This window comes from Diceros bicornis, chromosome 18 (genome assembly GCF_020826845.1).
Source record: "Diceros bicornis minor isolate mBicDic1 chromosome 18, mDicBic1.mat.cur, whole genome shotgun sequence".
Lineage (NCBI taxonomy): Eukaryota > Metazoa > Chordata > Mammalia > Perissodactyla > Rhinocerotidae > Diceros > Diceros bicornis.
This window is the reverse complement of record NC_080757.1, coordinates 17,769,509-17,797,444: the sequence shown is the minus strand read 5'-3', so window position 1 is coordinate 17,797,444 and position 27,936 is coordinate 17,769,509. Positions and strand designations below refer to the sequence as shown.

General features: G+C 35.6%; 1 protein-coding gene across 1 annotated transcript in view; it reads left to right on the top strand.

Moving 5' to 3' along the window:
- Positions 1 to 793: 793 nt before the first annotated feature.
- The window catches only part of EFCAB5 (EF-hand calcium binding domain 5), a 113,594-nt gene continuing 86,451 nt past the window's right edge, over positions 794 to 27,936 (top strand). The window contains exons 1-4 of the mRNA XM_058559468.1: positions 794 to 876; positions 1,275 to 1,337; positions 2,518 to 2,602; positions 16,074 to 16,650. Coding sequence (XP_058415451.1) covers positions 835 to 876; positions 1,275 to 1,337; positions 2,518 to 2,602; positions 16,074 to 16,650 — 767 coding nt within the window. The 5' untranslated portion in view covers positions 794 to 834. The remainder of the gene's footprint in view (positions 877 to 1,274; positions 1,338 to 2,517; positions 2,603 to 16,073; positions 16,651 to 27,936) is intronic.

Here is a 27,936-nt window from a genome sequence, read left to right as displayed (position 1 = left end):
GAATCTGTTGTCTCCAAAGGCAATACTTTTGGTTTATTCAACTAGAACATGTGTTATGTTGATAAAAAGAAAAGTGAATACTGTAGCACATTATAAACATACCATTTCAAATTAAAAACTCCCTAGATTGTAACCATTCTAGAGGCAGCAACCACATATATAAAATTTACTTTTTACATAGCACCTAGCCTAAATATGCACAAACTCTTAAGTGATTTTTGACATAGCAATGATTTTAATAATCTATGACTAAATCTATAGTCATTTGCAATGAAGTGGGGATCTGGTAATTATCCATTTTAATTCTTTAATATGAATAAATAAACCGGGTAAATCATCTTCCTCTCAGAACTCCCCCCTCAAAAAAAAATGCTTTTTAGCAACATTATTATTCTAATGTCTGTCTGCCCTTCTCATGTGAATTAGGTAGCCATGAAAATTTCATTTCACCTCACCTTGATTGTTATTTCAAAAATTAAGGAGGATGATAATAGTGTTAACAAAATTCAATTGCATTACTGTTGTTGGTAGTTTTTTTTAATGTTAATGGTAATGATTACTATGGTGAGTTTTCCTGTCTCCCTGAGCACTAGCCCAGCAGTAATCTAGCTTTGGCCAGTAATAACAGTAATAACAGGAGTACAGTTTGAAAATTTAGCAGTTGATAACATTACCATTCAATGGAATGGTGAGATGCAGTGGGGGAGGGGGGAGATTTTGATCTTCCAGAGTACTTTTTATTGTTTATTGATATTTTCTGTCTCTCTTTTTGTTATTAGTACTGGCCTGGTAATACTTTTCCCTACCATTTGGTGATATCTTTTAGTGGTTCAGATGAGTGAGTCAACATCTCAAGAGGATCCCAAACCTGCTCAGGTACCTGGCCTACATAGGTTTCTAACCATTTAACCATGAGTGGGTTTGAGATTCAACATTATTTGGAAAATTGAGATATAATATCATATTCTATCATGTAATTATTTCTCTTTTTAGTTGAAGTATTCTGCATCAGGTTTTGACAAAAATGCTGAAAAAAGGAGTCAACTAATAGTTGGGTCATAGTGGCCTGCTTCTAGTTGGTTGGCATTCCTTATATATAACAAGTCTGTTACTGTTTGAATTTGTTAATACAACTACTTTGTGTGATTTTATTTGGTATAATGTTTACTCATTATGTGAAATTTTTTCACGTAAAAAGCTTGCTTTACTAGAGTATAAGATGTTAGTTTTATCACCAGCTCCTTTTCGATACCACTTAACAATTGTTTCTTCAGGAAAATGGAAAAGAAGACAAAGAAAGGAAACAGGAAGCAATTGAAGTGAAAGAGCCTATTGAGGTAGAGTCTTCATGAATAATCAGATGTTAATGCTAGAGAGTAAACTGGACAAATTAATTTTCTTATGAAAAAGGAAAGATTTGAGTATTCAAAAAGATAAACGAAATGGCAAATGGAAAAGGGCAAACTCATGTTGATCATTAAGCTGACTGATTCGAGTCAGTTGCAGGAAACTTCCATAGACAGTTAAATTATTTGCGAAGAGCTATTATGAATTACAGATAAAAAAAGGTTGCTTTCTAAAATCAGAACTGTTGGGCCGGCCCCGTGGCTTAGCGGTTAAGTGCGTGCGCTCCGCTGCTGGCGGCCCGGGTTTGGATCCCGGGCGCGCGCCGACGCGCCGCTTCTCCAGCCATGTGAGGCCACGTCCCACATGCAGCAACTGGAAGGATGTGCAGCTATGACATGCAACTATCCACTGGGGCTTTAAGGGGAAAAAAATAAATAAATAAAGTCTTTAAAATCAGAACTGTTACCCTAAGTACAATAACCACCAGTTTGGGGGTAACTTCCTATCATTCTAAAAATGTAATTTCCACATTAATCATTTAAGTAATTTTGTGTTTAAATCAATACAAGACTTCAATGAGGAAGAAAATTTTATAGAAAAGGGAAGGCAATTGAAAATAGTTATATGGATTCACCATTAAGTTAACTAATGTGAGTCTTAAAAATATTCTATTATCATTCTTTTAAAAGTACATCAGAATGAGTACAAAAAGCTATTTTGCCACCATTTATTCATAAAACTAACCTTTAATTTCCTTAATTAAGATAAAAATGTTTTTCTTTCCACCACAAACATAGAAGGTGATTCTAATAGTAAAAGAAAACAGTAGGGTTTCAAAGGTCTGATTTCACTATGCTATGGTCTCAAACCATGTTTCTGGAAAGTATGGTATAATTCAAGGATTAAGGTAAAATGATATTCTTAGCATATTACTTTATTAACAGTAGGAAGATATTATGACATGTTGAGCCAATACATCTTGTGAATGCAGTAAATAGATTGTGATTATTGCTTTGCTTCTAATACACAGCATTACATCCTAGCAATATTAAGTAGGAATGTTTGGTAACTCAGACAAGGCATTTATCTGCATTCTTTAAGTGGGAGAGTTGATGTAACTTTGAGGAAAAGCAACTCATTTTGAAATTGGTGTTTCTTTTCTCCTTTCAGAATTCACAGAGTGTACCAGATAGTTCTGCATTAGATACCAGCAACAATGTGGCAGAAGAAACAACAGATGAAATCAAATCCCAAGGTAGAGAACTAGCCTTTCTTCTATGCAATAGAATTTAAAACTATTAAGTTTTCTTTGGGGATGCATTCCTCAAGATTTTGCCTTTTAAAAATGTAATCCCAGGGGTATTTTAAGTGCAAATTGGGAAATACTTTAAAATGTATTCCCGGGCGGCCCCGTGGCTTAGCGGTTAAGTGCGCGCGCTCCGCTGTTGGCGGCCTGGGTTCGGAACCCTGGGCGCGCACCGACGCACCGCTTCTCCGGCCATGCTGAGGCTGCGTCCCACATACAGCAACTAGAAGGGTGTGCAACTGTGACATACAACTATCTACTGGGGCTTTGGGGGAAAAATAAATAAATAAAATTAAAATATATTCCCTTCACCTTCTATTAATACTTTGGAAGCAACTTTATGACTATTTACCTTGTAGTTAAAGAGAAAATTTAGCTAGGAGAGCTGACTGACACATACTGGATAACACATTAATACAAAAATGAAATGAAGAACCTTAGTGATTCGACCGGCTTATTGTTTTTCTGTTTCTTCTTTTTATCCTTATACTTGACCATGACATTTATTCCTTTTGACGTCTAGCCCCATCTATAACCCAAATCCCACATAATTATGCAGATAGAAAATTTATAGGATCAAAAAGGCAACAAATAAGTGGGCAAGACACTCATCCCTTTCACTACAGTCCTTCTAACCTCAGATACTTAACGGAAATCCTGTATGACAGAAATTCTTCAAAATATTTAAAATTTAACTATTTTAATTTATACTTCAATTAATTGAAATTTCCTCTAATTCAGCTTATGAGTGTTTAGTATGTGCTAAGCTGTGCTAGGCTGAATTACAATAATAATTATTAAAGCATTTTCTAAACTATAAATTGCTATATAGATGCTAGTTATAACTTTTAGGTGCTTGCTTTTCTACAGAGTGTTTTTTGTCTTTTAAACCAATTAAAAGCAATTATTTACTATTTCTTCTTATCAATACAGATTATAATACATACATATTAAGAACCAAATTTTCCAACACTAGTTCTGTCTTCATTATAAACTTAGTACTGTTTTCACGGCGTCACTAACTTTTAGAGAGTTTCTTGGCAAATCTCTCTCTCTCCACCTACCCTGTAACACCAGTTTCTTGATTTTACTTCTGCCTCACTCCCATCCTCTGCAACCACTACCCTGTACATATACTTTGCCTTTACCTTAATCACTTGGACCAGGTTTATAAATGAACTCTTTCATTTTAAAAATGCCAAACAGAATTGTGATCTAGGTAATTTGTTATAAATTTAATTAGGTGTTCACTTTAATCAGTTTATGGCCAAATTTGCACCTGCAAAACTTTACACATGTATTCCATCATGTAATGTATTGCCTCTCTAGAAAACATATCAATCAAGAGTTTGTGGTCTTTCTGTTCTTGTACTTTCAATTTCTGTTATTGCTTTTCAATGTATGGTAGAGGGAAGCGTGTTTTTTTTGTTGAAGTCTATTCATCCCAGAATATAATATATACTGAAAACATTGCAGTTGCTTGTTGAGGTATCAAATGCAACACCATGTACTTATTTATTCAGTGATCAGTCACTATTAAACCTAATATTCCTAATCTCCATTTGTAGGGGTGTGTGTGTGTGTGTGTGTGTGTGTGTGTGTGTGTGCGCATTAAGAAGTGGGAAGAGGAACTGTTATTGCAATTTCAACATGTCAAAGGAAGTGTCTTTATCCTTTTTATATACTCGTCAAAATTAAAATAATGTTGTCTTGCCAGGCAGCTCCCAGAATGCACTCAAATACATATCTTTGCATAGAAAATATTGTGGTTAAATGTACCATGTGAATTCTTTATTTCTTTACCCCAGTTATTGTACTTTTCAGGCTATGAGCTTAACTTGCATTTTTAGAAATCTTTTTTTTAACTATCAGTTTGCTCAGCTCTGTTCTTATTATACAGCCCTAAGATTAACAAAGCTTTGTAGGCAAATGCCTTTTCCTATAGCTATTGAATTTTTATTCCTATACTGTTTAATAGTACTTTTCCTCCTTCTTTCCAAGTAGTTATTTTACATTATGTACATATGTTAAGAAATCCTGATAAGACCAAGCCAGCTGAGTTTCAGACATAGCCTGCGTTTAAAGAGAACATCACACATCTAGTTGAGTAGCCTTGCTGGGTCAATTTTCCCCAGTTTAATCAGCAGCCAGTCTGACTAATGTTATATGCCTCCTTGTGAAGAAGGAATCTGCTAAAGCTTATTATAATGTGAATTATAATTCAGTCCTATTTATGTCCTTAAATAAGGTTGTACTGAGGCCATGCTCAGCAGTGGGCCATGCACGAAGTGAAGGAAATGGAAAAAGTTGCTTATAAGGCTGGACCTTTCAAAATACGAATAAGGAATTCTTTTGTGTCCTTACTTATTTAATTGAAAGCATTTATGCCCATAGTGCCTGAAGAGGTCTTTGTATGCTAGAAGGTGGATTAATACAGAGGTGAAGGTGTACATGTTGGGGAAGAATTTGAAAGGCTCTTAATTCTATGAAGAGTTTAGGAAGACAATCCTGGAAAAGAATTCCAGTGCTTAGCATAGTCCCTGGCACAAAGTGAGACACCAATAACTATTTATTGAGTGAATGTATAAATGAATCAATCTGTCTATAAAAGGTTTAGGAATGTCCAAGCACAGACCTGCTACAAAACCCAGTACCTGTTTGAAACTACATTCAATTGAACCTCTGAATTAATTTGCCATTGGGGCAGTGCTGTAATTTATGATCCTTGAATTCAGAGGTCACTCAATCAAAAGACAGCTACAGATAGGCTTGTTCAGAACCCTGATTTATTGACCCTGCTATTGCTGTGCCTGCTTTTCTTTTCTTGGTTTTATGGCTCTAAGAGAGAAGTGTTTGACTAGAGTTGTAACCAAACACACATCTACTTTTGTTCTGCATATGAGTGGGGACAATGCAAGCGCTAGGATTATTGCTTAGCAACCTATAGTAACCAAGCACACTAGAGGAGCACTACCAGGCTGCAACAAAGATAGAGAATGCCCTAGTTCATGTGCAAGTTTACTAACAAGCCATGGCAGATGGGTAGATATTAAGTTGCTTTATATCTGTAGCACTACACTTAAAGCAGGAGGAGAAATATCTGCCTTGGGTTATGCTGGAGAGGTTAAAAGCAAAGAGAGAGGGCCGGCCCCGTGGCTTGGCAGTTAAGTTTGTGAGCTCCATTTCGGCGGCCTGGTGTTCACTGGTTCGGATCCTGGGCGCGGACCTATGCACTGCTCATCAAGCCATGCTGAGGCGGCATCCCACATAGAGCAACTAGAAAGATGTACAACTATGACATACAACTATCTACTTGGGCTTTGGAGAGAAAACAGAAAAAAAGAGGAAGATTGGCATCAGATGTTAGCTCCGGGCCAATCTTCCTCAAAAAAAAAAAAAAGTTAGGCCCTTATTTAAAAAAAAAAAGAGAACCTGCAGACTTAAAAGAATTGCTCTCTTTCACACTTATTTAAAGTAAAAATAAAAGCATTGTATATTAATGAGCATTGTGACAAAACAGAATGGAACCCCCCCCCCAAAGTGGTTAATTTGTTTGCAAATCCAACTCAGAGGTAAGGGAGAGTATTACACTACCCTCCTCACTTCGCCGTATTGAAATAAGAGAGAATTAGCCAAGGAGGAAATAAAAACTTGGGAGGGAGGTTCATAAATACTATCCCCTATTGGACTTAGAACATTCTTTAGGTGAAATGTTGGTTTTTCAAGGATTTCTTTGTTGACTACTTAATTTTTTTCCTGGGCAGAAAGATAAAGATTATCTAAGTAGGATTTAAAAGTATTCTTCAGAGTAGTCTCAATAAAGCTGGGGGAAATTTTTTAAAATAAATACATAAAAAGAATTTTAAAATATTTGTGGATAGCCCCCCAAAAATGAGAATGAATAAATACATTGCAATACAGTCATATACTGAAATATTATGAAGCAGTGAAAAATGAATGAACTCGAGCTGCACTTATCAATATAGGTGAATTTCACAAACATAATATTAAGTATTAAAAAGGTCAAAGAATACACATGGTATGAAATCATTTTTACAAAATTTAAAAACAAGAAGAACAATGTTGCATTGCTTAGATATAATAGAAACAAATGCAGAGAAGTGATAAATATGAAATTCAGAGTAGTGTTTCTATCAAGTAACGGTATATGGGAGGCTTTAATATATAGGTAACTTTTTTCTTAAGCTAAGAGTAGATAAATGGTTACTTATATCATCATGATACTTACAGGGTCTTAAGTATTTCATAATAAATAAAGTTAAAACAAAAACTGTTCTGGGCCAGCCCCGGTGGCCTAGTGGTTAAGTTTGGCATGCTCTGCTTCAGCAGCCCAGGTTTGGTTTCTGGGCATGGACCTACCCCACTTGTCAGTGGTCATGCTGTGGTGGCAGCCCACATACAAAATCGAGGTAGATTGGCAACACAGGGCAAATCATTCTCAGCAAAAAAAAACAAAACAAAACTACTCTAAGTTATGGAGATTCTGGTCTCTTGCTCTTTTATTGCACTAGTACTATTTATTGAGAGTAATTAATGATTGGAGCATGACTCAGTAGCTACTCTCTAGTTATGTTAAAAATGAGTATAAACATAATTTTCACATTTATTTCTTCTTTTCTCCTGTATCCACAAAGTAACAGAAGCAAAGATTTAACAATATATGGCCCTGATTCTACTGTGGTTCAGCTGGGCACTGATATTCTTTTTCAGTGCACAGAAGCAAATCGACTAGCAGATAACATTTGAAAAGTGCTGAAACCACTTCATCTCCATGGCCATGTCAGAAAAAAACTTAAGATTCCCATTAAGTTTTTCATTCCAATCACCTCGGCACTCGTGGGCATAGAAAAAAAGCATCTGATAGCTTATTGTTCAGAGCCTGAGCTAGCTAGGTCATAGGAACCCAGGGCTAAGCTAGCCAGTTATGCTAGGAAAAAGTCATACAATTCTGTGTGCTGATGCCAGTAAAAATACATAGTCTTCAATCTCAGATGGACTTTCCATATTACTTGGGAATCTATTTGTGTGTTTGTAGTCTGCTCCTTTCCAACCCTACAACAATTATTTCAAACTTTTCTCATGCATAATCAAGCCCATGATCCCACCATTCCTTGGTTTTAGCAATATTTATTTTAGTCCACAAAAAATAGAGACTGTTAGAGGGAATGCCCTCCGTACATAGGAAACATTTTATCTCATTCGAGTCTATTATATATATTCTTGATCTCAATATCTCCTGTCTCCTCAGACCGTGAGGACCATCATTTAATCTCTCTCCTGTAGCTTCTATTTTCCTCTTTACATTGTTGGCTCTTGCCTCTCACTGTAAATATAGTCAAGCCTATCCTACTTTTAAAGAAAAATCCTTCCCTTCACAATCACCCTCCTTGAAATAATTGTCCACTTGTCCAGTCTCCACTTTACCTCCAATACCCTCCTCAACCCACTGCAGTCTAGGTTCCATTCTCATCACAGAAATTGCTCTCCTAAGGTCAGTGAAGAAAGAACTGGATGCTAAATCCAATGTATACTTTCTACTTCTTATATTATTTGATTTCTCTGCAGCATTTGACACTACTGATCACTTCCTCTGTAGTGATGTTTTTTTGTCTGCCCAACATCTCTTTAGGAAACCACCCTTCTCTCATTCTTAATCCATTTGGTTTAGATGGGGCTCACCCCACCCCTTTAGATCCAGGGATGGGTGGTGATCCAAACCTGACCAATCAGAATACTCACCTTCCCCTCAGTGCCATGGTTGGTTCGGAAATAGGCATATAATTTATGCCAAGTCAGTTAAAACCTTTCTCAGATTTTTAAAACTGGACTTTTAATGGCAGATTTTTAAAAAAGTCAACAGTTATAAGGAGTATGCAAGTCTAAAGCTGCTGGTGACCATTTTTATCAACATATGAGGACAACTTGCCTAAAAATTAATTCAACAGAGCAAAGCAGAGACTAGAGGTGGATTTCAGCTGTGCCTGAAAACAATTATATCCCTGGGCTTTCCAGCTATATGAGCTAATACATTCCATATTTAATTTAAGCTGTGTGAGAAGGATTTCAGTTGCTTGTAATTGAAAGGGTCTTTAATAATATATCCTTCTTGAAATTCTTTCTTCTTGTGGTTTCTGTAATTCTAACCTGTCCTATTTTCCTTCCAACTCCCTAGTCATTCTCAGACTCCTGTGTAAGTGTCCTTTTTCTGCCTATTCCTTAAAAATGTTGCATGAGATCCCTTTCTTGGTTCTGTTCTCACTCTAGACACTCTCTCTGAGTGAGCTCATTCAATAATAATAATAACTATAGATTTTAGGATATATATATATAATGCACATATATATTTTCTCATCTTGACTATCCTGCAAAATATAATTATTGTTTCCATTTTACAGAAGTAGAAACTGAGTCTAAGTTGAGTAACTTGTTCTAAGTCACATGGCTAGTAAATGTTACATGGCCAGTAAATGTTAGAGCTGGCATTTGAACCCTGCTATCTCTGATTCCAATTCCCATAATATTTTTTAACACATTTATTCATTTATCAAATATTTGAGTGCTTACTATGTTTCTGACACTGCTGTAACCACTGGGAAATCAGTAGTAACCAATACAGACAAAAGCTCTACATTAATGTGTCTTAATTTCTAAAGTGGGTTAGAAACAGATTATTCTTCCTAAAAAAAAAATCAGTGGTTTTAGCCAGCGCAATAAGGCAAATAAAGGAAGTAAAAGTTATAAAGGTTGTAAAGGGAAAAGTAGGAATATCTTTTTTTTTTTTTCAGATGACATGATTGTGAACAAAGCAATTGATGTAAATTTAGGAAGATTTCTGGATACAAAGTCAATATACAAAAAACAATTATATTTCTATATATTAGCAATAAATAATTAGAAAATAAAATTTTAAAAATATTATTTTAATAGCATCAAAAACATTAAATATCTAGAAATAAATCTGACCAAAAATGAGCAAAACCTCTATACTGAAATTATAAAGCTTTTCTGAAAGAAATTAAAGACAACCTAAATAAATGAAAGCATATACCTTATTCATGAATTAGAAGACATAATATTGTCAAGATAGTAGTTCTTCCTCAGTTGACCTCTAGATTCAATGTAATTCTAATCAAAATTTCTATATGGTTTTGTATATGTGTCTGTGTGTGTATAAATTGACAAATTAATTCTAAACCTTATGTGGAAATGCAAAGGACCCAGGAAAGCCAAGGAAATCTTGAAGAATAACAAAGCTGGAGGATTTATACTACCGAATATCAAGATTTATAACAAAGTTACAGAAATTAGGATAGTATGGTATTGGCATAAGGATAGACAAATAACCCAATAGAACAGAATATAGAGTTCAGTTGAAAGTCCTGTATTGAAAACAGGAGGTGTTTTTAATAGTGATGCCAAACGGGAAATATGTATTTTGAGTCCTACCTCACTCCACACACAAAAATAAATTCTACATGTATTGTAGGTCTAAATGTGAATGATAAAACAATAAATCATTTTAGAAGAAAATATTCTCATGATTTTGGGGCAGGCAAAGATTTCTTAAAACATGAAAAGTACTGACCATAAAAGAAAAAAAAGTTGAGAGATGGAAACATTAAAATTAAGAGCTTCTGTTCATCTAAAAACACTGTTAAAAGAGTGAAAAGACAAGCAAAGTATGAGAAAAGATATTTACAATACCTATATTCATCAAAGATGTTTTTATCTGACTATATAGAGAACTCTTACAAATCAATAAGACAGAAAACCCAATAGAAAAATGGATAATAGTAGCTGGCCCCATGGCGTAGTGGTTAAGTTCAGCGCACTCCGCTTCAGCAGCCCGGGGTTCACAGGTTTGGATCCCAGATGTGGACCTACACCACTCGTCAGCTATGCTATGGTGGCATACAAAATAGAGGAAGGTTGGCACAGATGTTAGCTCAGGGCTAATCTTCCTCAAGCAAAGAAAAAAAGAGGAAGATTGGCAATAGCTGTTAGCTCAGGGCAAATCTTTCGCACCAAAAAAATAAATAAATAAATAAAGGTTAAATAAAATGGATAATAGACTTGAACAGATACTTCATCAAAGAGGATATTCAAATAGCCTATAAATAGAGGAAAATGAGTTTCAGTTCATTAGTCACCAAGGAAATGCAAATTAAAATCATGAGATAAAACTATTTGTTCAGTAGAATAACTAAAGTAAAAAAACAGACAATACCAAATGCTGACAAGGATATGGAATACAGGAATTTTCATACACTGTTGGTGGGAATCTAAATTGGTACAACTTCAGAAAACGGTTTGGCGCTATTTATAAAGCTGAACATACATATACCCTATGATCAGCATTTATACTCCTAGGTGCATACCAAAAGAAAGGAATGTATATGTCTCCAAAAGACATGTAGAGGAATGATCATGGCACCTTTTTTTTGGTAATAGTTGAATCTGGAAACTATTCAAATGTCCACCAACAGAATGAATTTAAAAATCGTAGTATATTTATAAAATAGTATACTATGCAGGGGCCGGTCCAGTGGCATAGCAGTTAAGCTCGTGTGCTCTGCTTCGGGAGCTCGGGGTTCGTGAGTTTGGATCCTGGGCAGGGACCTATGCACCGCTCATCAAGCCATGCTGAGGCGGCATCCCACATAGAGCAACTAGAAGGATATACAACTATGACATACAACCATATACTGGGGCTTTGGGGAAAAGAAAGGAGGAAGATTGGCAACAGATGTTAGCTCAGGGCCAATCTTCCTCAAAAAAAAAAAGTAGAATACTGTGCAGCAATGGATAACAACTACTACCAGGCAACATGGATAAAAGTAGTTAAATTATTGAGCAAAAACGGATACAACAGAGCACACGCTGTATGATTCCATTAATATGAAGCTCAAAAACAGGCAAAATTAATCTATAGTGTTGGAAGTCAAGGGAGTGTTACTAAAGAAAGGAAGGAGGAAGAAAAGAAGGGAGAGGGAGAGGAAGAGAGAGAGAGAGAGAGGGAGAAAAGGGAAGGAAGGGAGGGAGGGAGGGAGGGAGGAAGGAAGGAAGGAAGGAAGGAAGGAAGGAAGGGAAGAAGGAAGGAAGGAAAATTAGTATTACCTTTGGAGGGAGATTGTGACTGGAGAGGTAGCATGAGGGGGATTCTGTAATTCTGATGATGCTCTTTTATCTTTTAAAAAAAAAAGGGGATAAAGTATTTGTTGTTAATGCCATTGAGTCTATTCTGACTCTTAACAGCCCTATGTACAGCAGAATGGAAATCTGCCTGATCTTTTTGTGCCATCCTCTCACCTTTCAGCACTATATCAGACAAAGCTCCACTGCTATTCATAGGATTTTCATGGCCAATTTTTTGGAAATGTGTGGCCAAATCCTCCTTCCTAGTCTATCTAATCTGGAATTGTTTCCATTTCTGTGAAAAAGACTTGGAATTTTGATAGAGATTGCATTGAATATGCAGATCCCTTTGGGTAGTATTTACATCTTAACAATGTTAAGTCTTCCTATTCATGATCTTTCTTCTTTTTTAATGTAGTCATGCACAGCTGTAAATTTAACTCTGAACACTGCTTTCACTGCATCACATAAGTTTTGGTATGTTGTGTTTTCATTTTTATTCATCTCTAAGTATTTTCTAATTTCCCTTGTGATTTGTTTTTTGACCCATTTGTTGTTTAAGAGTGTGTCTTTTAATTCCCGCAGATTTGTAAATTTTCTGGTTTTCATTTTGTTATTGATTTGTAGCTTCATCCTATTTTGGTCAGAGAAGATACTTTGTATGATATCTATGTTTTTAAATCTATTAATATTTGTTTTATGGACTAACATATGGTCTATCCTGGAGAATGTTCCATGTGCACTTAAAAAGAATGTGTATTCTGCTGTTGTTGGGTGGAGTGTTCTGTATATGTCTGTTAGAGCTAGGTAGTTAATTTTTGTATATGGTGTGAGGTTGAAGTCCAACTTCAGTTTTTTGCATATGGATATCCAGTTGTTACAGCACCATTTGCTGAAGTGACCATTTTTCACCATTGAATGATCTTGGCACCCTTGTCAAAAATCAATTTGTCATAGACATATGGGTTTATTTCTGGACTCTCAATTTTATTCCATTTCTATATGTCTATTCTTATGCCAGTACCACTTCAGTAAAGGTTTATAGTTTTCTTCATATTGATCTGACACATTTTTGTTTGGTTTATCTCAAGATTTTTTTTAAGTATTGTTGCTATTATAAGAAGAAACTTTGTAAAATTATTGGTATTGATTATTTTGTGACTTTTTAAAAAATTGTGGTAAAATACACATAAAATTTACCATTTAAATTGTGTTAAAAGTGGCATTCAGTGGCATTAAGTAAATTCACAATGTTGTGCAACCATCACCACTGTCTAGTTCCAGAAATTTTTCATCATCCCAAACAGAAAATCCGTTTGGTAAGCCTTTTAAAGCTGGAGATTTGTATCTTTCTTCAGTACTGAGAGATTTTCTTGCATTATTTCTTTGAATATTTCCTTACCTCTACACTCTTGGTTCACTTTATTTGACACTTTTATAAGGTGAATATTAAAAGTTCTAGATCTACCCTCCATTCTCTTATTTCTTTTCCCTGTTTTATCCACCTTGGCTTGATCTTCCAGTTTGCTGCTTGGTTGTTTAGTATTTTCTGATGTTCAAGCCAATGTACCAATGGTTTTATTGGCAACAATAATCCTTTTTCATTTCCAAATGATTTCTCTCTCTCATTCTCTCTCTTTCTTTATTGGTTTGTTCAGTATCTTTTTTAAAATAAACTTTTATTTTTAGAATACTTTTATATTTGCAAAAAATTGTGAAGATAATACAGAGAGTTCCTCTCTATCCCACATCCAGTTTTACCTATTATTAATATCTTATATTAATGTGGAATATTTGTCATGATTAATGAGCCAATGTTGATACATTTTTATTAACTAAAGTCCATACTTTGTTCAGATTTCCTTAGTTTTTACCTAGTGTCTTCTTACTGTTCCAGGATTCCATCTAGGATACCATATTATATTTAGTTGTCATGTCTGTTTAGACTTTTCTTGGCTGACAGTTTCTCAGATTTCTTTTTTTTTTATGACCTTGACAGTGTTAAGAAATACTATCATGTATTTTTGTAGAATTTCCCTAATTGAGATTTGTCTGATGTTTTTTATGATTATATGATTATTTTTATGATTATACTGGAGTTATGGGTTTTTGGGAGGAAGACTACGGAGGTAAAGTGCTATTCTCCTCGCAACCTGTCAAGCATATCATATATGCTGTCAACATGACTTCTCACTGTTGATGTTAATCCCGATCATCTGGCTGAGATAGTTTTTGTCAAGTTTGTCCACTGTAAAGTTATTATTTTCCCCCCATTTCCATATTGTACTTTTGGGAAGAAGTCACTATGCACAGCCCACACTTAAGGAGAAGAGAGTTATGCTCTACCTCCTTGAGGGCAGAGTATCTACATAAAATCTACGTATTTGGAATACCTCTGTACGGGAGATTTGTTTATTTTCCCGTGTTTATTCAAGTATTTATTTATATCAGTATGGACTTATGGATATTTATTTTATACTTGGATTATAATCCAATACTACTTTATTTCATTGCTCAAATCGTTCCATCTTTGGCCATTAGGAGCTCTTTCAGTTGGCTGCTGTGTCCTTTGGACACATCCCAATCATTATAGAGTTTTTTTTTTTGAGCACTGCCTTATTTTCTGGCACTACAAGATGCTCCAGGCTTATCTTGTATATTTCCTGCCCTAGTCCTAGAATTAGCCATTTCTCTGAGTCCTGGTTTTTTTGAAAATTGGAGATTGATATTAGAAACCAAGATCTGAGCACCAAGTGTCCAAGCTCTCTTAATTGTTTTTCTTTTTAATAACATTCATAACATTCTTTTTATTTCCTCTAATTTCTCTGCTCTGAGGATATTAATTACAATTCTTTTAGAGACTCCTTACATTTATTCTATTAGTGTTATTTCCTTGGGTATTATTAACTATTGCATTTGTTGAATTTAGTGATGGAGATAGTTTTCTTTACATATTTAGTGATTCTTATGTGTGTGCTTACATTTGCATTTGGGAATCCATGTTAGCCTTTCTGTGGACTGTGGAGTCTCTGTTTTCTGTAGCCTGCTGCCAGTGATTGTGGAGGAGGGGTAAGATATGCAGACAGTGAAGTCTGTCAGCAGTTTATTTTCTCTGTGTGTGGAAGCATGATCCTGCCTCTCTAGCCCAAACCCACTCTGTTCCAGTACAGAGATGAATGCCTCTGGTGCCTGATGGTGCCTCTCTCAGCTCAAATGGGGATGAAGATACACAAAATGTTCAGTTATTACCCTGCTACATCCTTTAAACTTGGGGTGCTGAAAGCTGCTCCCAAATTTCAAAGTGATCTTCTCCTGTGACTTTTTAATCCTATAGTTTCTTCAATCAATCTAATCCCGCCTACCTTACATTTTTCAGAGACCTCAAAATTTCTGACTACTAAAGGCCCCTTTCATGATTGTCAGCACTCTTATTTTTATATTAAAATGCACACACACAACCTTTTCTGTCATTTCTAGAGATTTGGCTAGGCAGAAGATGTAGGTACCTGTTCTCAGTCCACTATCTTGGTCTAATTTCTCCATACTGAATTTTTTTAATGAAATCATGAAAGAGGTTGAAAATATTAGAGTGGGAAGAAATATATTTAAATATACATGTGTGGTAGACTTTCTTCACTGCCTACTCAGCCCCACCTTTTTGCCTGCCAAATGAACCTCAATTTTGTAGCAGATGGAAATCACTTGATATCAGGGAACTTGGTCTAAACCCTGACATAAGGGAATAAATTATGATTAGTCAAAATTATTCATAGTAATCCCTTTTCCCTTTACCAGCTATTGGTCTAGGGATGGGCATGTAACCTAATTAGGGCCAATGAAATGTAAAGGAAAGTCTTGGAGTGGGGTGTCTGGGATCTTCCTGGATAATATAATAGAACCTCGAGAGGAGAAAGCCCCTTTGTTCTCAATCCTTTTTTGCTATAAAGAAGTGATGCCTGGAGCTGCAATAGCTGTCTTGTGATCCTGAGGTATAAGCACAAAAAGTGAATAAAGAACGATAGAAACAGGCTAGGTACTTAATGAAAAGCACTGAGCTGCTGAATGACTTCTGATTAAGTCCACAATAAATGTCCTTATGGTTCAAGTCACTGTTGTCTGGTTTTCTGTTATTTTCACCTGTGTTCAAATAACCATGTAAATGGATGTAAAAAACTTTTTTTCTAATAATATTCTAAAGTAACATTGATTACTACTACTTCTAGTATTTCTAATATTTCTTACATTTCACTTTTTTTCCCCTCAGAATTAAACATGGAGGGACAGCCAAAAATCTCAACTGGTTCAATAAAGGACTCTAACATTGGAGTCTCAAAGAATATTGTGGTTAGAAAACCTGCAAAAGTGATTTTCAATTTAGATCAAACTGTGCTGAATTCAAAGCTAGAACAACCATGGAATAAAAATCTTTTTGAGAGAGTGGAGGCAAGAGCCCAGGCAATGCAGCAGAAGATAATAGATAAGGATAATCTGAAGAAGGAACTAGAAAAAAAGGCTGAAAAAAAACTCCCTAAGGATAATCTGGCTAAGGAGTGGTTTAATACTGAAAACATGACACTAAGTGCTCGTGCATATTTGCTTGACAAAATTCTACCCACGTTAGTTCCTGGAGTTGAAAAAATGTTAATGCAAGTGGAAAAGAAGAAGCTTTTGCCAGAAGTTGATATTCCAACCAAGTTTGATCCAATTAATTATTTGGGAGAATACTTAATGAGAAACAATCCTTATTATATCAAAGACTCGGGAATGTCTGGTTATCAGAGGGTGATGAGAGATGTCACAGAAGACCTGAAGATACATGTTCCCAACACTATCTGCAACAGGTACAATCTGTTACATTTTCAGTTGATGATCTAGCTCCTTACGTTGAAAAGCAAGTAGAACAATAACATAATCATACAAACAGGACTTAAAATAAGTAATTTTATAGTTATTCAAAAAGTATTTATTAAGCTACTACTATGTGCTTCACTATTTATGAGGCACTTTGAAGATTAATGAAGTATATTAAATAAGTTCTTTGTATTCATGGATTTAGTTATTTCACTAGGATCCCAACTGTATATTTATTTGTTTTCTACCTGTCTCCCTGCACTGGAAAGTAAGCTATATGAGAGTAGGGACTTTTTTTTTTTGCTGAGGAAGATTCACCCTGAGCTAACATCTGTTGTCAATCTTCCTCTATTTTGTATGTGAGCTGCCACCACAGCATGCCCACTGATGAGTGGTGTAGGTCCATGCCCAGGAACCAAACCTGGGCTGCTGAAGCAAAGCACGCCACACTTAACCACTAGGCCACTGGGGCTGGCCCCAGTAGGGACTTTTTAAAAATTTAACATTTCAGATAGGCAATATATTTACCTGGTTCAAAAGCCAAAATGTATGAAGAATTATACAGTGAAAAGTTTCTCTCCCATTCTTATCCTCCATCTACCCAGTACTCTACCTCTACCATAAATAACTACTGTTCTTAGTGTTCAGTGGATCCTTCCAGAGTTTCTTTACGCATACATAAACAAATGCAAATATGGATTCTTACTTTTCTTCCTTTTATACCAAAGCATGTGAATGAGTTACAAATATTTTTCTCTGATTTTCTCCTGCCATTTATTTTTTGTCATGCAGAAGATATTTTATTTCTACGTGGTGGAATTTATTTACAGTCATGCATTGCTTAACGACAGGGATACATTCTGAGAAATGCGTCATTAGGCAGTTTCCTCATATGAACATCATAGAGTGTCCTTACACAAACTTGGATGGTATAGCCTACTACACACCTAGGCTATATGGTACTAATCTTATGGGACTCGGTCTGTTGTTTCGTAATCACTATGGTCCCTGTGCTGTACCTTGAGATATCTTTTTGGGCATTTTTCCTGTGACTCCTCTTTATTAGCCTTATGGACTAATAATGGAACATTTAATCCATGATAGAAAGAAATATTACATAAAATTACTTTCTGTGCCACAGCTACATAAAGGAGAAAAATAAGTCAGTATAAATGTTCAAGCATTAAGAATACACAAACCAAGCAGAATCTAAAGGGAAAGAGACATAGGCCTTTATTTTGCTTATAATTCCCTGCAAATTAACTCATGTACAGTGTTCAAGGAACTTAATGCAGACTATGTGACAAAATCCATCGTGTATGTTTTCTATTGGAATGTAGTGTCTGCAAACAGTTTGAAGATTTACTTCTAAGTACTTACTTTTTGTCTTTCAAAAAAACCCTCAAAATGTCTAATTCATCCTTACAAGATGCCAGCACTAGGACTTGGCAAGACTGAGGGAATGTTTCATCCTTACTATGGGTCTTCCTCTGTTGCCAGGAGACAGTGACTTCCTAGACTGATGTCTGTCTGCTCATACTCCACACCAGCTGCCACCTCTTTACTGAGCCAAATCCTTGTGCCTATATTATGCTAGGAAATCCCATAGGTGCTTCTCCCACAGGTGATATTATTAACATTAATCATCTTGTCAATATGTATTGAATATTTATATATCCTCTGTCCTAGCTCGGTTCTACACCATCAAAACAGATGCTTCCCAGCCTTCCACTGGGGAATATCCTTACTCTGGTGGCCTCTGCCTTGCTCTTAATCCTCCAGGAAGGTGGTTCAATTGGAATTCAACCACTTCATTTGGAAATAGGAAATCTTCACCAACAAGGCCAGCTTCAAAGCTTGGAGGCACTAGATCTGAGGTACCCAGCATTTAGTGACAATGAACTAGACCACCAAACTTTGACTTAGTCCACCTGTGCCAGGTGCTGCATTCTTTATGCACATCAATTTTATCATCTCCTACCTATCAACTAATCAAAATCACTAGCCAGATGTTCTCTAAGAAAAAAAAAAAAAAAAAGCTAGCCAGCTTTCTCTGTCTAGAATATCCTTCTCTTCCCTTCTCTAGCTGGTTAATTTCTACTTGTCCATCAAGAATCAGCTCAAGTATCACTTCCTCTGGGATACCTTCTGTCACATCTGGTCTGGATTAGGCACTCTCTTTTATATTCCCTAAGCACCTGTAGGTTCATGTCAGCTCTTAGCACATTGTAATGTAATTGTTGATTTACCTCCCCATAATCTCTTTGAAGACGGACTATTTTCTATCATACCTGTATTTCCAACACTAAGCACAGTGCTTGGCATGTGATGGAACTCAATAAATGTTTGTTAGATGAACGAATTAATAAATTTATTGAGAAGTTTTCACTTATTCAATCAGTATACTTATTGCATAGCCACTGAATGATCAATGTTGAGACATACCTTATAAGGAAAAAATACAAAATTTGGTTCTTGTCATGAGGAACTTATACACTCTGGTTGAGGAAATATAACTAAAACATAGCTAAATTTATCAAAACATTTGTCCATGTACACTCTCCCCACTTCCCACACATTTCTCAACCTGTTCTATCTGGGCTTTGTTCCAGGATCTCTTCAATAAATGGCACTTACCAAGATCACAATATTTTTCATGCTTCTAGGCCCAGTGGAAAGTTTGCAGTCCTCATCTTGCTTGACCTCTTAGCAGTAGTCAATGATGTTGACCATTTCCTCCTTGAAATACTCTTTCCCTTCCCTTGCATGATATCATTCTTTACTAGTTTTCCTTCTACTTCTGTTTAGTCCTTCTCAGTGTTCTTTGCTGGCTCATTCTCTGCTACGTGATCTTCAAATGTTAAAGTTCCTTAAGACATGGTTCTCCTCTCACTCCATAATCCCTCCCTGAGTGCTCTCGTTCCAACACATCACTTCAGTTACCATCTGTACATTCATGACTCTTAGATTTATATTTCTAGCCCAAACACCTTTTTTGAGCTCCAGACCAGTATATGCAACTGTCTATTCAATATCTGCACTTGGATGTTTTCGCAGTCTCCTAAATTTCATCAACTCATTGTCTTATTTGATTATTCATCCAGAGTCTTAAGCCAAAACCTGAGAGATCAACCTTGACGCCTTCTGCTTCCTCACTCTTCAATTCCTGTCAATCATTAAGTCCTGTTGATTTTTACCTCCTTCTCTTAAATCTGTTCCTTTCTGACCCTCCCCACTGCTGCCACCCTAGTCTAAGCTACCATTATCTTTCACCTGCACGATTGCAGCAGTCTCCTAACTGGTATGTTTACATCCACTCTTGCTTTCTTCCAATCTATTCTTTAACTGTAACTGGAGTGGTTTTTAAAATGGTTAATCTTATCCTGTTTTTCCACAATGTGAAACTTTTCAATGTATCCCTTTACTCCTAGGATAAAGACCAAAATATTTAACTAGGCCTATAAGACGTTTCTTACATGCCCTCAAGGTCCATCCGTGTTGTTGCAAATGGCAATGTTTCATCTTTTTTATGACTGAGTAGTATTCTCTTGTATATATATACACCACGTCTTCTTTATCTGTTCATCTGTTGATGGGCACTTAGGTTATTTCCATGTCTTGGCTATTGTAAATAATGTTGCAGTGAACATAGGGGTTCATAGATCTTTTCATATTAGTGTTTTTGTATTCTTTGGATAAGTACCCAGAAGTGGAATAGCTGGATCAGATGGTAGTTCTAGTCCTAATTTTTTGAGAAATCTCCATACTGTTTTCCATGGTGGCTACACCAATTCACATTCCCACCAGCAGTGTACAAGGGTTCCCTTTTCTCCACATCCTCTCCAATGCTTCTTATTTCTAGTCTTTTTAATAATAGGCATTCTGACGGGTGTGAGGTGATATCTCATTGTGATTTTAATTTGCATTTCCCTAATAATTAGTGATGTTGAACATCTTTTCATATGCATATTGGCCATCTGTATATCTTCTTTGGAAAAATGTCTATTCAGATCCTCTCCTCATTTTTTAATCAAGTTGTTTTGTTGTTGATTTGTATGAGTTCTTTATATATTTTGGATATTAACTCTTTATCAGATCCATGATTTGCAAATATCTTCTCCCAATTGGTAGGTTGTCTTTTCATTTTGTTGATGGTTTTCTTTGCTTTGCAGAAGCTTTTTAGTTTGATGTAGTCCCATTTGTTTATTTTTGCTTTTATTTCCCTTGCCTGAGGAGACATAGTCAAAAAAATACTGCTAAGACTGATGTCAAAGAGCGTACAACTTATATTTTCTTCTATGAGTTTTATGGTTTCAGGTCTTATATTCAAGTCTTTAATTCATTTTGAGTTAATTTTTGTGTGTAGTGTAAGATAGTGATCTAGTTTCATTCTTTTGCATGTGGCTGTCCAGTTTTCCCAGTACCATTTATTGAAGAAACTTTCCTTTTTCCATTGTATGTTCTTGGCTCCTTTGTTGAAAATTAGCTGTCAATATATGTGTGGGTTCATTTTTGGGCTCTCAATTCTGTTCCATTGATCTGTATGTCTGTCTTTCTGCCAATACCATGCTGTTTTGGTTACTATAGCTTTGTGGTATACTTTGAAATCAAGGAGTGTGATACCTCCAGCTTTGTTCTTTTTTGCAGAATTGCTTTGGCTTTTCAGGGTCTTTTGTTGTTCCATATAAATTTTAGGATTCTTTATTCTATTTCTGTGAAAAATGTTGTTGGGATTTTGATAGAGATTGTGTTGAATCTGTAGATTGTTTTGGGTAATACAGACACTTTAACTATGTTAATTCTTCCAATCCATGAGCACAGAATATCTTTTCATTTCTTTGTGTCTTCTTCCATTTCTTTCAACAATGTCTCATAGTTTTCAGTTTACAGGTTTTTCACCTCCTTAGTTAAATTTATTTCTAGATATTTTATTCTTTCTGTTGTGATTATAAAGGGTATTGTTTTCTTGATTTCTCTTTCTGCTATTTTGTTGTTAGTGTATAGAATTGCAACTGATTTTTGTATGTTAATTTTGTACCCTGCAACTTTACTGTATTCATTTATTATTTCTAGTAGTTTTTTGGTGGATTCTTTAGGATTTTCTATATAAAATTATGTCATCTGCAAATAGTGACAGTTTTATTTCTTCCTTTCCAATTTGGATGCCTTTTTTTTTTTCTTTTTCTTGCCTAATTGCTCTGGCTGGGACTTCCAATACTATGTTGACTAAGAGTGGCAAGAGTGGGCATCCTTGTCTGGTTCCTGCTCTTAGAGGGATAGCTTTCAGTTTTTCACTGTTTAGTATGATGTTAGCTGTGGGTTTGTCATATATGGCCTTTATTATGTTGAGGTACTTTCCTACTATGCCCATTTTATTGTGAGTTTTTATCATAAATGGATGCTGAATCTTGTCTAATGCTTTCTCTGCATCTATTGAGATGATCATATGATTTTTATTCTTCATTTTGTTAATGTGTATCCCATTGATTGACTTGTGGGATGTTTAACCATCCTTACATCCCTGGAATAAATCCCAGTTGATCGTGGTGTATGATCCTTTTAATGTATTTTCTGGTTTGCTAATATTTTGTTCAGGATTTTTGTTCATCAGTGATATTGGCTTGTAATTTTCTTTTTTTTGTGTTGTCTTTGTCTGGTTTTGTTATCAGGGTTGGCCAATGGGTTGGCCTTATAAAATGAGTTAGGAAGCATCCCTTCTTCTTCAATTTTTTGTAAGAATTTCTGATAAGGATAGGTATTAAATCTTCTTTGAATGTTTGGTAGAATTCACCAGAGAAGCTTTCTGGTCATGGACTTTTGTTTTTGATTATTGTTTCAATCTTCTTACTAGTGACTGGTCTATTCAGATTCTCTATTTCTACTTGATTCAGTTTTGGAAGATTGTATGATTCTAAGAATTTATCCATTTCTTCTAGGTTATTCAATTTGTTGGTGTATAGCTTTTCATAGTGTTCTCTTATAATCCTTTGTATTTCTGTAGTATCCATTGTAATTTCTCCTCTTTCATTTCTGATTTTATTTATTTGAGCCTTCTCTCTTTTTTTCTTAGTGAATCTAGCTAAAAGTTTGTCAATTTTGTTTATCTTTTCGAAGAAACAGCTCTTAGTTTCATTGATCTTTTATAGCATCTTTTTAGTCTCTATTTCACTTATTTCCACTCTGATTTTTATTATTTCCTTCCTCCTACTGACTTTGGGCCTTGTTTGTTCATTTTTTAGTTTCTTTAGGTGTAATATTAGATTATTTATTTGAGATTTTTCTTGTTTCTTAAGGTAGGCCTGTCTTATTATCATCTTCCCTCTTAGTACTGCTTTTGCTGCATCCCATTGATTTTGGTATGTCATATTTTCATTTTCATTTGTCTTCAAGTATTTTTTTATTTCTCCTTTCATTTTTTCATTGATCCAATAGTTGTTCAGTAGCATGTTGTTTAGTCTCCACATATTTGTGACTTTTCCAGCTTTCTTCTTGTGGTCAATTTCTAGTTTCCTACTGTTTTGGTCAAAAAAATGCTTGATATGATTTCAATCTTCTTAAATTTATTGAGACTTGTTTTATCTCCCAACGTATGTCTATCTCTGAGAATGTTCCATATGCACTTGAGAAGAATGTGTATTCTGCTGCCTTTGGATGGAATGTTCTATGTATACCTATTAAGTCCATTTGGTTCAATGTTTCATTTAAGGCCAATGTTTCCCTGTTGACTTTCTGTCTGGACGATCTATCCATTGATGTAAGTAGGGTATTAAAGTTCCCTACTATTATTGTGTTGCTGTCAATTTCTCCCTTTAGGTATGTTAATAATTGCTTTATATATTTTTGTGCTGCTATGTTAAGTGCATAAATATTAATAAATGTTATGTCTTCTTGATAGATTGTCTCCTTTATCATTATATAATGTCCATCTTTGTCTCTTATTATCTTTTTTGGCTTGAAATCTATTTTGTCTGATAAAAGTATGGGCTACTCCCGCTTTCTTTTGGTTGCCCTTTGCTTGGAGTATTATCTTCCGTCTTTTCACTTTGGACCTATCTTTGTCTTTAGAGCTGAGATGAGTCTCCTGGAGGGAGCATATTGTTGGGTCTTGTTTTTTAATCCGTCCAGCCACTGTGTGTCTTTTGATTGGTGAATTCAATCCATTTATGGTGATTATTGATATATGAGAACATAATACTGCCATTTTTATCTGTTGTTTTCTGGCTGCTCTATATTTCCATTGTTTCTTTTTCCTTGTGTTTCTGTCTACCATTTCATTTCAGTTTGATGGTTTTCTGTGTTTTTCTCAGTTTTCTCTTTTTGTTATGTTTCATGTCTCTGCTCTGAATTTTTGTTTTGTGGTTACTATGAGGTTTGTGTAAAAGGTCTCATAGATAAGATCTTTTACTGCTGATAGCGTCTTATCTTCCTTTGCCTATACATATCTTTCCTTTTCCTCTTCCCCTTCTATGTTTTTGTTGTCACAAATTATCTCTTTTTATGTTGTGAGTTTATCACCAAATTGAAGTGGTTATAGTTATTTTTAATGCTTCCTTTCCCTTTAACCTTTATGTTATAATTGTGTTTACCAACCTTTCTGATATACAGTTGCAATTTTCTCATGCTGTCTGTCTATCTATCACCTTGATCAAAGTTTTGTATACCTTTGCCTTTTCATTTCAGGTAGGAAAGCTCCTTTCAACATTTCTTGTAAGGCAGGTCTAGTGGCAATGAACTCCTTCAGCTTTTACTTGTCTGGGAAAGCCTGTATTTCTCCTTCATATCTGAAGAGTAACTTTGCTGGACAGAGTATTCTTGGCTGACAGTTCCTATCTTTCAGTATTTTTATATATCATTACACTCTTTCTTGGCCTATAGAATTTCTGCTGAGAAATCTGCTGATAGCTGAACGGGGGTTCCCCTGTAGGTTATTGGGGTTTTTTCCCCTAGCTGCTTTTAATATTCTTTCTTTGTCATCAACTTTTGACAGGTTTATTATCTTGTGTCTTGGAGGTCTTTTTGCATTGAGATAATTGGGTGTTCGTTTTTTTTGTGTGTGAGGAAGATCAGCCCTGAGCTAACATCCATGCCAATCTTCCTCTTTTTGCTGAGGAAGACTGACCCTGGGCTAACATCCGTGCCCATCTTCCTCTACTTTATATGGGATGCCGCCACAGCATGGCCTGACAAGCAGTGCATCGGTGTGCACCCAGGATCCGAACCCCGGGCTGCCAGCAGCAGAGCATGCGCACTTAACTGCTACGCCATGGGGCCAGCCCCTGGTTATTCTATTAACTTCCTGGGTTTGTATATCCAGTTCCTTCTCAAGGTTTTATTGTTAAATGAATTATTGTTAAATGAATTAAATAACCTATTCTAATCTGGCTTTTGCTCTCATGATGAAAGTTTTCTTGTTTTTTTTTTGTTTTGTTTTACTTTTTTATTTTTGTTTTTAGATACGTAATATTATTTTGAGATATGTCTTAACTTGGAGTAATTGAGTATTTAATTTTGAAATCTTTGGAATTAATCATCAGTATTTAATGAGGAGGCTATGATAAATGTTCTTCATCATCTTATAAAATTCCAAATAGGCCTAATTATTTATTTGTTCAAATATCATTGATTAACCAGTAACTTAGATTTTTCTTAAGCATTACACCTTATGTCAGGAACCTCAGTTCATAATAAGATATATATTGAATAAACAAAAAGAAAATAAGAATTAAGTATAATAATTATGTAGACATATGTCATATATGGATTTTTATAGGAATACTCATCACAGGAATAATATGGACATGTTCCAGGAATGGCAAGAAGTCCAGTTTAGCTTTGTGAAACTAACACCACCAGAGCTTAAAAACAAACAAACAAACAAAAACTGAGTTTATTAATTTGCCAGGCAAGAGAATATACACCAGTGAAGAATTCACTGAGTAGTTTGCAGAGGGAGAAAATTCAGGGGTTTTTAAGTGTTAGGAAGGGAGCTTTCTAATGGTTATACTTATAACAACTGAAAACTATCACACTGTATATGACAGAGACTGTAGGTTTGTACATGATTGATTAAAACAAGTCCCATTGTTCAGCAGTCAAGAAAGCGTCTTCAGTAGTGGTCTGGTGTACTGGTCACTCAAAGTTCATGGTCAATTATCCATTTAAGCTGGTTAGAACCAGTTTTGATGAAATACAACATTCAGTTTTGATATAATCTAGGCAAATGCTGCTGTAAGTGGAAGAGTTTCTTTGTACAGTTGGATGGATAGCATATGGACTGTCACAACTAGGTTAGGGAAGCATTCTACTTCTATTCTTTAATCAGTTAGATTTATACTGTGCTTTTCTTTAAAAGCTCTCAAAACACTTGTATGGGGAAACTACTTTATTAATTAGCTTTTGCTGCATAACAAAATACCTCAAAACTTAGTGGCTTAAAGCAATAGTTATTTATTTGCTTATGATTTTGTGGATTGGTAACTTTGGGCTGGGCTCTTGGCTCATCTCTGCTTCACATGGTATCAGTTCGACTCACTTGGGCATTGCAGTAACGTGGCAACTGATGGCCTTAATCACTTGTCTAGTGGTTGGTTCACTATTTGCAAAAGCAGTAGAGGTAACTGGATCATCATTCAGCAGGCTAGCCTACGCTCATTTCCAAGGTGGTGGTGGAAGGGCTCCTAAGTTCAGTAAAAGAGAGCAAGCTCCAATGTTCAAGCACTTTTCTTATCTTTTTTTTCCAGTTTCATTGTGATATAATTGATAACACTTTTCAACTTTGTGCTTGCATCATGTTTCCTAATGGCCCATTGGCCAAAGCAGCCACAGCCTGACACAAGGGATGCAGAAATATACTCTACTTCTTAATGGGAGGAGCTTCAAAGTTACGTTGCATACAAACAGACATGCATACAGGAGTGGGAAGAATTGGTGATCATTTTTGCATTTTACTACACTGCAGTTTTTCCTCCTTTCCAGTCTTCTTAAATGTAGATTTATATTTAGAATCCGCTTGCAGGTTATGTCTGCCCTACACTGCCAAAGTTAAGAGTTTTGGATGCTATAGAATTCTGTTGATTGATGTAGATATCCTCCTGAGATAATGCAGACCACAGAAGAGAAATTTTATTCATTCTCTGAACGAGTTACATAATCAATTTAAAATCCATTTGAATTACATTTGGAGTCTCATGTACAGTGATCTTGAAGCACACAACTAGGTTTTGTTTCTAATTGTGGGCATTAGTAAGTGGAAGGAAATGATGTCTGAGCTGAGACCTAAATGAGGTGGAGGATCTAGTCAAGCAAACAGGGGGAGAAAAATATTTCAAGCAGATGGAAATATGATAGAAACCCAATTTTGTTAATCCATTTTTGTGTTTCAGTGATTAATACACATGAGTATCTGGAGACACCCAGTACTTATTATACAATACATCTTGTTTACTTCTCTGCTCTGCATTGGACCCTAAGCTTTATAATGGCAGAATCCATAGTAGGTGCCCAATAAATATTTGTGTAATGAGTGAATAAGTGACTAACTTAGTAAGTGAGTGAATGAATGAATAATGCGAAAAAGCTAGAAGAAAGACACAGACACAGAATAGAGAGGCATACAGGAATGAAGACCCAAATTGAGGAGAATGTGGTATAGAAAGAGGGAAACAGCGAGGAAGGGAGAGAAGGAGAGAGAGAGGGAGATAAAGCAGCAGAGGGAGAAAGAGTGGGGGAAGAGGAGAAGGAGAGCCAGAAGAGGAAGGGACTGGGAGCTCTGAGATAAGTGGTAGAGGTTTGGCTGCTTAGCAGTTGCTTCAGAGGAACTTAGCACTTCCTTTAAAATACTAATTGATTTTCTAGCAGTTCAGAAACAGGCCATTCTGCACTAGTAAAACATTTTGCTGTTTTTATTTTCAAACTTCAAAGTTTATTTTTGAAGGCTTATTTTCCTGGAGAATTTTGAAGGCCTCATATGGGCATAAAGTAATGACTTAGATTTCAGTTGTTTCTTTTGGATTATTAGAGGTGTCCAATTTACCAGTTCTTACTGAAAATTCTTTTGTGTTTCAAAATCTGTCAGATTACCTTAGTCTTTCTTCTTTGAAAGATGAAGACCTGCCTCAAACGTTATTGGAAAATTGTTTTTGAAACCAGCAGCTATATTTATTATTCTGAGCCACTTTGGTGTTTCAGTCAAAACCAGTTTGGGCTTTTTGAAGTCCTAATAGAGATGATGAACATAGGAACAATTAAAATCAAAATTCTTCCCCCATTCTCAACCT